This window comes from Panthera pardus, unplaced genomic scaffold, assembly GCF_024362965.1.
Source record: "Panthera pardus isolate Hobbes unplaced genomic scaffold, ASM2436296v1 HiC_scaffold_2, whole genome shotgun sequence".
In the NCBI taxonomy this organism is placed as follows: domain Eukaryota; kingdom Metazoa; phylum Chordata; class Mammalia; order Carnivora; family Felidae; genus Panthera; species Panthera pardus.
In genome coordinates, this window is record NW_026526765.1 from 32884898 (window position 1) to 32897418 (window position 12521).

Genomic DNA, 12521 nt, shown 5'->3' on the forward strand with positions numbered 1-12521 from the left:
GTTTTTCACTCCTTAGTGGTTTAACTCCAGGGCCTAATGCTCTTCTCTTACTCAAGGGACTGAAGCATGCCTGCCACTAGGGGATGCTGTTGCTTTTTGCTCTAACTTCTGGCAGTTTCAATTCTGACCTTCTCAGACTCAACAGAAGAGAGAAAAGGAAGCTTCATCCTTCCTCAGCAAGTTTATTCCTCTTATGCTGCTAGAGTCAGTGGAACAATTCAGAATGAAATCGGCCTGTTAAAATGTTTTCAGATATATCCCCAAGGTGGACCATAACAGCTTCTTGGTATCATCAGTGATCTGTTTCATAAGAGTCTGGGGATGTTAAGGTTTTTGAGGTGTTACCAAGAGAAGTGAAGACTAATGGGGAATAGGGAGTGTGTCATAGCAGGAGATAGGGAGAGGCCTGAACCCCTGTGGACCCTTCCCTAGTCAGCAGAAATCTGCTTTCCTCTTCCACTGATTCAGTATTGGCTTAGACGTTTGCTGAAGTGCATCTGCTATACCAGTTTTTGAGGTTGTCAGAAATACAAGCTCTGGGGTCACATGAATTTGGAAAATTCTGGTTTGAAAAAACTTTTAAGAAATTTTACTTCGTGTACAATTTATAGAACATTTAATGCATTATAATGCATTGTGGCATGTGTTTTGTGAATCTAAGGCTGAGTACTGGCTAGGAGTAGACACCATAATGGTGGTTCTCAATGGAGGAGGGATGATTCTGCTTCCAGGGGGCATTTGACAATATCTGGAGACATTTTTGACTGTCTAGGGAAGAGTGTTACTGGCATCAAGTGGGTAGATACCAAAGACGCTGCTGAATATCCTCCCGTGCACAGGACAAGCTTCGCCTACCCCCCTCTACCAACAAAGAATGATCATGCTCCAAAGGTCAGTAATTCAAAGGTTAAGAAACTCTTCTCTATAATACATACAGCTTCTTACAATTAATTAAACATAAAATTAATTATTTTTTCTTGAGATATCTTGTAGCACCAGGGTGGAAAATATGTGGGGAAGCTCTGCCCTCAGTTGATCCACAATGTTTTAATTATGTTTCAGTTGCCAAGTGGTGAGGTTTTCCCTCAATACTGTTTCTCTTTGAATTCCGTATGGCACTTGTCCCTGTTGACTGACCTCTCTGTATGTTTCTCCTGAATTGGCTGGACACTGCATCGTTTTGGTTTTCCTCCCCCTTCTGTAACCTCTCTCTCTTCTTTCTGGCTCTTTCCCTTCCTTCTGCTCGCTCCCTGAGTAGTGGCATATCATATTGCTTTATATTTCATTGTGATCAGTCTCCCATGATTTCACTTATGTGTCTTCTTGCCAGTAGCTCTACCTATATCCTTGTCCCAGGTATTTCCTCTATTTCTTTCCCAAAAGATCTACATTTCTGGCTATGTGTTGGTTATTTTCTCCAAAGTAAAATGTCCCCTCTCCAAAATCACCTCTTCCTCTTCAACTTCCTATTTCTGTCCTTTATTAATTGGTTTACATTCTTCTAATTTTCTCAATCAGACATGAAATCACGTTTAATCACAGCCTTGTGGTTCTTTGTCTATCCCTTCTTAGAGGAGGCCTTGATTCACTCTTGTCTGACTACTGAAATGAATTCCAAGTTACATGTCCTTCTTCCACTCCTTACCTATGTGGTCTGCATATTACCACTGTTTTGATCATCTGAAAACATCACTTTGATTCTTTCTTTAAAACTTCCATTGAGTGAGTTTCCATTGTCCTTTGAATAAATTACACACAACGCATGCCAGCAGTCAAATTTGCCACAGTACGGCTCCTACCTACAGTTAAAGCCTTTGTTCCAATGACTTCCCCATTGACATTCCTCCTGTTGAAGAAACATTGTTTATGTGAGAGTAAAGATGTGGTGGAGATGGGAGAGTGAAAAGCACTTGGGGAAAGGAAGTTTTTGTTAACTTTTTAAATGATCTCTGGCATACAGTCTCTGCGAGCTGGACAATTCAATTTCTACGTTATTGTAGACACACTGTATGCGTGTGACTCATCCTCTAGACTAAGGATACTTTATAAATGGGCTCATATGATCTTTATGGCATGTAAGGAATGAAAATAATAAAGGATATTGCTCAAAGCTTCTGTCAAAATCTATAGCCTGTTATATTATGCATCCTCAGTAAATATTTGTTGAATTTAGAATAAAAAATTAATGAATGCATTCATGCATGAATGACAAGCTACTGTGGCAGGTGCTGTTGGTATCCTGCTTATATCCCCTTAGCACTCATTGCTACAGGACAAAGGCAAATGTCTGCAAATACTGCTAATACCAGCAACCATCTACTTGAAGGCTTTTTCCCCCCTAGCTACAGGTGTGTGCTCAGCTACCCCCCAGAGCAAACTGAAGTGTCAGAGAGTTGATGAGTCTAGGAACTACCCTCAATCAATGATAGGATGTTGGTAGATACATTCCTTTAGTCAGAATAATTCTGAGAAGCATTCTGCAACATCTCTCATATTTCCACATTGAGACTGAGTTCCAATTTCCACAGTGGTATCTTGCATGATAAAGTACCATTTACTGACCACCTCTCCTTCCTTGTCTCGCTTTCCCATCTCCCAGCAATGCTTTGTAGGATCACTTCTCAAAACGGAAAACAAAACAAAAACGAACAAAACCTCACAAAAAACCCAACCAAAACCCAAGCCAAAAGACCAAACCAAAGTACACACACACACACACACACACACACACACACACACACTGAGACACACACAAAACCAAAACCCTATTTTCAATTGATTTCCTCTCTCAGAATCTGCTTTCAGGAGGAACACAAACACAGACTAAGCCCCCAAATGTGGAATTGCGCATTGAGTACGTAAGAAGAGTCCATAACATCTGGAAGTCATACAATTGGAGTTGAATAAAACAAACAAACTTTCAGGAATTAGAGGTCATCTTCTCTGTGGCAAAATTTCTTCCACACAAATTACTAATGGTTTTAACAAAAGATGTGTAAACTATCTTTGGAAACCCACTGTCAATTTATGAGGGAAAGGTGAGGGTTGTTCTCTATTTTCAAGCTCTTTGGATAAAGAAAGAAATAAATCATTAAAACTGGGAAATATTCACTAATGGAATGTTTAGTTATAAAATCACTCAACTCAGAAAATCCTTTCCCACTTAACACTTATGTCTTTCCCACTCATAATACCCTAGTAGCAAGTGTCAGAATATTTGGCCAAACTGTGTGAATAAAACCTAGCTCAGCTTTAATAGTGTGAGAAATAAGCCCACTGCTCCAATCGAAGGAGGGATGTGGGGACTCGGGGCACAGTGAAGCAAAGCTTTAATCAATGTTCTTACAAGAGCGGGTGTCTGATGGACAGACACACTCGGGGCGGTTACAGCAGACAATTTATCTCCTACCATGCAGGTCCCTCCCCTGATTCCTCATTGGCTGAGTACTACAGAGGTTACAGCCTTACCCAGACAATGCCTATGCCCATGTAAGGCAAAAAGTAGTCTGGCACAAATGTACATTCCTTGAGGTGATGCAGAGACTTCAGTTCTTTGGCACATGCTCAATTGCAAAGACTGCGAAAATAACCCTGCCAAACCAAGAGGGAAAGAACCAGGAAGTGAAATGTCTAAGGATTTGGGACTCCATGGTGGTGGGGGTGGGGGGGGGTGTTGTACATTTTCCAATAGGTTGTAAACCTATTGTTAATTAGACAGCACAGCTTTTTTATTTTTTTAAAAATATTTTTTAATGTTTACTTATTTTTGAGAGAGAGAGAGACAGAACATGATCTGGGTGGGGGCAGAGAGAGAGGGAGACACTGAATCCAAAGCAGGCTTCAGGCTCCCAGCTGTCAGCACAGAGCCTGACGAGGGGCTAGAACTCATGGACCATGAGATCATGACCTGAGCTCAAGTCAGATGCTTAACCAACTGAGCCACCCAGCTGCCCCTAGACAGCACAGCTTTTATTTGGTACTTCTGAAAATGAATCATCTCCCTACCTTCTCACAAATAGAAAATCTGAAATCTTGCAAAAAAAAAAAAAAATACAGCATTCATGAAACCTCTGGAAGTGATGTTGTAACTGCTAGAATAAATGCAAAGCTGTGGGGAATAAGGATCTAGCAGAGTTAGACAAGACAATAACTGAAGAAGGGAAAATGGGCAGTTAATGACCATGATAGGAACTTTCCAACGATGATCTGCAAGTCAATGGAATAAGGAAAGCACTTGGGAAAAATTGGTGAGGCTTTTAAATATGTTTGCAAAATATGATGCTGTTTTTTAACCATCTGTGAAAGTCAAGTGTGAGTCATGGATGTAATATTGTGTTAGGATATGTATATGTGTGTGTGTGTGTGTGTGTTGTTGTTGTTGTTGTTGTTTGTTTTGTTTTCCTTTCTTTTTATTGGGGGAGGTGTGGAAATTCTACTCCAGAATGTTCCATTTACCTCCTGAGTGACAGAACTGCATTTAAATCCTTTCATCTCAAAGTTTGGTGTACAACACACTTTAAGAGAATCATGAAAACATCTATTTCATTTAGAAGATTGAAACAGGAAGGAGGCTTATCCTTTGCCTTGTACAGGGTCTCCTTTGGTTGAAAATTGTTTAAACATTGAACTGAGAACATTTGTTGCCTTTCTTGATTTACAGATGTTTTCTTAGAACTACATTGCCAAACAGTCCCAGCTGGCTATAGCTAAGGCCTGTGTAAATTGATAAGAAGCATCTGGCTTCAAGACACCAACTAAGTACAGGGGCAGGCTCTTTGTGTCCCTAGAGAATCTGGTTGGGGTAGGAACTAAGTCTCAGAACCACTTGCTGTGTTTATGAGTGAGTGCCAAGTTAATCCCCAGCAGGAAGAGACAGGGACCGAGCCCACTGCTGGGCTCTTCCCACTGTTGAAAATTCACCAGGCGCTCAGCGGAAATTTTCTTCCTTTCTTCTGACCTGAGTGTTTTCCCAAACATGAAGGTAAGATAATAATTTCATTACTTTTATAAGTGAAGCAATCTCAAAAGGGAGTGAGGCTTAACTGAAATGGCTCAAATAAGGAGAAGACATGGGGAAATAGGAAAGAGAAAGATATGGGGATAACTTAAAAAAAATCCTTATTTAAATATATTTAACAATTCAGACAAAGTGAATTCCTTTTTCTTGTTTTGCAGTAAAATTAGTGGTTCGAAGGTATGGAAATGAAAGTGGAGACTATGTTTATGAAAGTCCTGAGAGAGCCATCAAGGAATACAATAGTGCCATTGTTATTTTTAGGGAAAAATACCCTGTCGTGTATTTTGTTTGTTTGATTTGCAGCTATGCAATGAGTCCCCATGATTTGACTTATCTAAGAGCTTTATAGAAAAGTGAGTTCGGAAACTTGGAACTTTAGAATTTGGAATCCTGGACCAAAGGGTCAGGAATGTGAGAGTGGAAGACACAGAGAGAGGAATGCAATGAAAGGCTTACCAAATGTACATGTTGGCCCAGTGCAATATAGCCAAATGTTAGAAAAATTACTATTCAACTAAATATAGGACCGAAGACAGCAACTTCAACGCCAACTTATTTATTTTTTAAATGTTTTATTTATTTTTGAGAGACAGAGACAGAGAGAGAGAGAGCACACAAGCAAGGGAGGGGCAGAGAGAGACGGGGACAGAGGACCTAAACAGGCACTGCCCTGACAGCAGCGAGCCCATGTGGGGCTTGAACTCATGAACCATGAGACCATGACCCGAGCCGAAGTTGGCCACTCAACCCACTGAGTCACGCAGGGGCCCCAATTTTTGTATCATTTTAAAAAAGTTTTTAAAATGTTTATTTATTTTTGAGAAAGACAGAGCACAAACAGTGGAGGGGCAGAGAGAGAGGGAGACAGAATTTGAAGCAGCTCCAGGCTCTGAGCTGTCAGCACAGAGCCCAACACGGGGCTCGAACCCATGAACTGTGAGGTCATGACTTGAGCCGAAGTCAGTTGCTTAACCAACTGAGTCACCCAGGTGCCCCAAGTATCATTTATTATTAATTTATGATTGTTCTATCTTGTCCATTTGTTAAGATACTCTTTCTGAAGGTGGGAAATGGTAACTTGATGACTTGTTTTCAGGGACTTAGCTAGCAAATTCAAGAAATTCTTTTGGTTAATAGATTCAGCTTGTGTAACTCATGAACAGAACTGCCTTGTAATTAGGCAGATCTTCAGAAGTTACAATAAGGAATATGTATATGGGGAAGGTGTTGGCAAAGGCACTGCTGAAAAAAATGTATATTCCCTAAAGCTTGATTGAAATTCTTTTAAAACACATGTAATAATAGAATGTTAAGAATGAATTTTTTCATGATGCCTGCTTTGGCTGAGAGTCAAAGGCCAAGAAGAGTAAGTGCTCAGCATCCCCACATTTTAAAGTGAGATACTGGACATTCAAAGCAGTTTTACAAAAGGATAGTGTCTAGTGACCTTTGGCTATCCCCATCCTCCAGAATATACAGGATCGTGCCCCTTAGAGTATAGGGGATGTAGGGAATCATACTCTAGTCATGTCTGGGAAAATCTAAAGGCACAAGCTGGTTCCCTAGCCTGCCTTTAGCAGAGTTAATCAACACAGCATTATTGGTTACATTCTGGACATCCAGAGTCTGACAGGATAAGGATGTGTGCAGGTATCGCATGGACACAATGTGGACCTTTAGAAAGGAGCCAGACTTGGGTTGTCAGGGCTTCTGCCTGAGAAACTGCCTGCAGGATGAAGCAACTCCAACAGGCAGCATCCATATGGAAAAGGAGTTCCAGGAGGCCAGCACTGGGGAGAGTCAAGTGTGATAAACAAAGAGATGAATCATTTTTGCCAAGAGCATAGTGGTTGTAGATCACCAATGGGGGCCATCCAAAGAACCACAAAAACACAGTGGGAGATGAAGACTTGGCATTCAAATATCCACCACATCCTGGGTGACCATTATGGACTCCAGCTGGATTAGTCACACAAGACCCTTTTTGGCTCTTGTCCCTCTCCTGCTGCTGTGACTTTGAAGAAGACAGAGGCAGTCTGGGGATGTGGGGAAGAAAAGCAGAACAAGGAGGAGGAATTTGGAATCAGACTCCACCCCACTCCCATTATGAGCATCCAGAACCCAGGAGTAGGAGAGACACTTAAAATTGGATATTGAATTGAAATTTGACTGTTAGAGTGTTTCAGAATCTTTGTTTTCCAAAAATGTGACTATCTGTTAGTGCCTATGAGTGACTAATAAAGCTATGGAGATAGGCTTTCCCAGGGACGGAAAAAGAAGTTGACAGCATGGAGTAAAGATGTATTGTTGAAAAACAGAAAAATTAACCCAAACCCTTGTAGGTTTTTTTTTAATTGTTTTTAATCCTTGTAATTTTTGATTAAAAACAAAACCTGTAGAAGGTGTTGCTTTATATTATGTGCTTTACCTGCTCATTAAAAAAATCACATACGTATTCATACCTCCCCCACTCATTTCCAGGATGCCCACAGCTGTTTGGTTATGCTAATCAGAATAATAGGCTAAAAGCTTCTGAGAACAATAAAAGACAGAAGTGGGCAACTAGGACTTTACAACTGAAAGGAAGATACCTAATAAGATGGCAGGTGATCTAGGAAGGCAGGGAGAAGGATCTGGAAAAAATGTTGGGAGGCCACTCCACAAATACATTGAAAGAAAAGGTTTGAGGAGGTCAGGGAGAAGAGAAAGAATATTGGCCTGTTAAAATATGGAGTAAGATGGTTTTAAGGACTTTTACACTGGGTTATATATTGAATACAATTGATATCCTTGGAGAATCTCCAGGAAAGATTTGAATGATATTCCCAGACACCATCAGTTGTCAAAGTAGGGAAATACATAAAAGTAAAAAAAAAGTTAATAGAAATTACCTATAATTTTATTACCAGAAATGGACTATTATCCTTTATTATATTTCTTTCTAGATTTGTTTTTAATACATGTTTGACTTTTCAAACAAAATGTAATCCCGTTTTATATACAATTTTGTGACCTTCAATATTTAGGCTGGTGCTGTCATGGACAGATGATTGCAACAGGCCTCACAGGTGTTTTAAAAACCAGAGGTGGGGCTCCTGGGTGGCTCAGTCGGTTAGGCCTCCGACTTCAGCTCAGGTCATGATCTCGCAGTCCGTGAGTTCAAGCCCCGCGTCAGGCTCTGTGCTGACAGCTCAGAGCCTGGAGCCTGTTTCAGATTCTGTGTCTCCCTCTCTCTCTGACCCTCCCTCGTTCATGCTGTCTCTCCCTGTCTCAAAAATAAATAAACGTTAAAAAAAAAAAAACAAAAAACAAAAAACCAGAGGAGCTGCCCATAGAACTAACGGGCAGGGTGAGGATCATGGGCCCTCTGGCTGGGGATGTGCCTCAACTTTTGGTTGACTCTTCATTTATGAAACTTACTTCCTTTCTAACTTCTCACTCTTGGCTGGTCTTTCTTCCAGGCTTCATCCTCTTTGGGTGTCTTCATATGCGTTGAAGTTAGAGTGAAGGAGGGTAGAGAAAGGAATGAAAAGATGATGGGTCCTTAAAGAAATGCTCTAATGAGCTATATTTTCTATTTGCTTGGCTATGACATTCCCCAGTCCCTAGCCTTCTTTACAGAAATGAATAGTAAGAGGTGAGCTCAACAGAATTGTATTAAACTTTTATTTAAAATGGAAACTTAAAGGACAAACAGAGTCAGGGAGCCTTCTCCATGCTTCTTTCCTTCTTTATATTCACAACTCACAAATCTTGACTTGCACAAATGTGTTCACTTTCAACTCATTAAAGAAATATAAACTAAAGTAATGCTTTATTCTCCCCCCAGGCAATAAGTTTTTTCATTTTGGTGGGATTTGCAGGAGAGTTCCAAATTTTTTCAAGGTGAGAATGTTTTGGATTGTATTGGAGATCATTAAAAATTATTATTTTTTTTATTTTTAGGAAGTTCTTTATCATATGGCCTGATTTTAACATTGCAGCCTGAACATCTTTTTCCCTTCAACACTTTCTGCGTTTTGAGAAAAGGCAATGATAACAAAAGCTTGTTTTATTCTCATTCTTATTTTACTTCCCATAAGGAAGAAACTTGAAGACTAAAACTACCTCAAAGTTTTCTTCTTGTCCCAGTACCATGATTGTACCTGCAATTCAGAGAATTGCACCGACCTTAGAATTAACACATCTTGGAGTAGAATGTGATCTTTAAATGTAGTCATTGCAAAACATTCTTTAGATTTTAAAGGTTGAGAGTTTTTTTTTCTTAATTGAAATACAGTTGATACACAATGTTATGTTAATTTCAGGTGTACAACATAGTAATTTGACAAGTCTATACATTATGCTGTGTTCCCCACAAGGGTAACTTCCGTCTGGTTGAGAGGTTTTTTGTTTTTTTTTTTAAGAAAATAGTTGTGCTGACTCTTGAGACCTGGAAAAAAGCCACCATCATTTACTCATGGCTTTCTCTTGCTTTCACTGTCAGTTTGATGGGATAGGACCAGGTCAGTTCACGTTTTCAAATTACAGAATATGTGTCAGGGGCTGTGCTAGTGACTGGGGACACAAAGGGGGCCAAGTGTCTGAGAGTACACAGGGTGATACAGATCTTGAAACAGTTGATGTCAATATAAATGTGCTAGGCCTCTGGGAGAGGCCTGCATGGGATACTGTGGGAGCACAGAGAGATGAGACCAAGCTGGCTTCCCTTCCCAAGCCTCAGTGTTTGGGGAAGGTCTCTGCCTGTCCCTGGGGCACAACATAGAACAATAGCAAGTTCCGATTGTTTAAGGGTCAAAAACAGTGAGGCATTTGGATCATTGGTGCCATGTCAAGACTACAAGTTAGCAAGTTTGGCTTGAAAAAAAACATGAGAGGCACATGCACTTCAGATCAAACTTCTTACTTTCAGGATCACCTCACAGGCTTAAGATAAGCACAAATCACCTTGACTGAAGGTGTCCCAAGGCTAGGAATCTGCTCAAAATCCAGAAATCAGGATTCTGATTTCCTTTACCCCTTGTAAAATATGCTTTAAGTTAGACTTCCTTAATCGCTGAGGATGAAGTCATGATATGCTCTCTACAAAGCTGGAGTTAAGCATCACACAACAGATTCTCCATTCTTCATGTATTTTAGTGGAGTGGAATTGTTTAAGCTCAAATGGACACTACTTGGATGTGTTCTTGAGGAGTAGCCTAAATGCACAGGGGAAATATTTAAAAATCAATTTCTGTCCATTTCATCTTTGCCAGTTCTTAGTTTTTCTCTTCTGATAGGGTCTTTTTAGAGCCTTTTGTCTTCCACTTAAGAGTTTCTGTTATAACTCTTTAGTTCATTATTCAGAATCCTTTCAAAGACCATATACCTTCCTCCCACAAGTTCTCACTTACCCTTCCAACTGTGAACACTCCTTTATCTATATTTCCATAACACATTATACTGTATACATTTTTGTTATGAAATTGATCAAAGTAGGTACATTGCATTATGGATCATGTTTGTATTATTATATTATAATTATTTGTTTACATATGTGTCTTTGTCCTCTCCTCTATCAATGGTCAGTGATCTCTCTGTTATTGTGTCTACAACTTTAGTATCTAAATAGTGCCTGGTACATTATAGATGCTTGATAAGCGTTAATCTTGAGAAAAGTTGGTTCCTTCCACATGTATTTTTATAGATCTTGGGATACTTTTGATGTCTCTTAAAAAATTGTAAAGCAATTATTTTTTTTTTGAAATATTTTTGACTATTCTTTGTGCCCCCTACCCCCCATTATCTTTCTATCTGATTTATCATAATTTGGCAGTGCTTCCTCTCCAGTCAATTGCCAGTGGGATTCCTATGCCCTGTGGTCAGAATGCGGTGGTTGTACCAAGACTCAGGTAGGACCATACAAAACTTTGTATTTATTATTTCCTATGCAGAAATAGCTTAACATATAGACAAAATGACATTAGCTTTTGAATGTTATTTTTTATGTTGAAAATATAATTGGTAGTTTTAAAGGGAGAAAAGTATGATTCTAGTGATTAATAATGTAATAAAGTAATTTCTGCGTTTCCTATTTTTCTTGCAGGACTTTTCTAAATCTTACATTTGAGCCTAGAAATATACACAGGATATAGCAATTCACTAACTCTTTAACTAGAGAACTCTTTATTTTTATTTTATTTTTTTTTTAATTATTATTTTTTTTTTTTAGCGTTTATTTATTTTTGAGACAGAGAGAGACAAAGCATGAACGGGGGAGGGTCAGAGAGAGGGAGACACAGAATCTGAAACAGGCTCCAGGCTCTGAGCTGTCAGCACAGAGCCCGACGCAGGGCTCGAACTCACAGACCGCGAGATCATGACCTGGGCGGAAGTCGGCCGCTTAACCGACTGAGCCACCCAGGCGCCCCAAGAACTCTTTAATTAGAGGAATAGAGTAGCATGAAATGAAGATAGTAGGTAATTCAAAATCTGTTTCATATTTACTGGGTTCAACTTTTCTTCTTATCTGAAAGGAATGCTAACAAGTAGCAAAACTTTGTTTCACCTAATGAGCTGAATGATCATGAAAAATGAAACATTTGCACCTTTTTAAAAAAGATTTTATATTTAAGTAATCTCTACACCCAAGGTGGAGCTCGAACCCACAACCCCAAGATTAAGAATCACCTGTTCTACTGACTGAGCCAGGCAGGTGTCCCTGTATTTTTAAACTTTTTAAACTTTAATTTCTGAGTAATACAAATAAAATACTGGACTTGATCTGGAGATTATAAAGTACTTCTAAAAGTGTTTTTTTTCCCCTTATAAGTTATTCATTGGAGGAAACAGGAAGGTCTAAATAAAGAAACACTATTTACAATTTTACCATTTAAAAGAAACCGGGCGTGTCTGGATGGCTCAGTTGGTTAAGCGTCTGACTCCTAATCTCAGCTCAGGTTATGATCTCAGGGTCCTGAGTTCAAGTTCTGCATTGGGCTCCACACTGGGTATGAAGCCCACTTGAAAAAAAAAAAAAAGCATGAGATTTTAGAGGTGCCTGGGTGGCTCAGTTGGTTAAGTGTGACTTCAGCTCAGGTCATGATCTCACAGTTGGTGAGTTTGAGCCCCACAATGGGCACATGTTTGTGCTGACAGCTCGGAACCTGCAGCCTGCTTCACATTCTGTGTGTGTCTCTCTCTTTGCTCCTCCCCCACTTATACTCTCTCTATCTCTCTCTTTTTTTTCTCTCTCTCTCAAAAATGAATAGACATTAAGAAAAATTTTTTAAAAGAAACCAATATACCATCATTTTGGTATTTATTCTTTCAATTTATCTTCTTTCTCTATGTTTATAATTTTTAAAAATACAATTGTTTGATTAAAGTTTTATATTCTACTATTTAAAAATTTTTGTTTGTTTGTTTATTAAAACTTTTAGAGAGAGAGAGCACAAGCTGGGTAGAGACAGAGGGAGAAAGAGAATCTTACACAGGTTCCATGCTCAGTACCGAGCCCAATGTG

At 39.4% G+C, this 12521-nt stretch overlaps 1 protein-coding gene across 2 annotated transcripts in view; it reads left to right on the plus strand.

Annotated features, from left to right (window-relative positions):
• The first annotated feature begins 4758 nt into the window (after positions 1-4758).
• The window catches only part of C7 (complement C7), a 56292-nt gene continuing 48529 nt past the window's right edge, over positions 4759-12521 (plus strand). Inside the window, exons 1-3 of one of the 2 annotated variants that reach the window (XM_019464256.2) lie at positions 4759-4981; positions 8847-8902; positions 10833-10908. In XM_019464256.2, coding sequence (XP_019319801.2) covers positions 4976-4981; positions 8847-8902; positions 10833-10908 — 138 coding nt within the window. In that variant the 5' untranslated portion in view covers positions 4759-4975. The remainder of the gene's footprint in view (positions 4982-8846; positions 8903-10832; positions 10909-12521) is intronic. The other variant, XM_019464258.2, reaches the window with a different exon arrangement.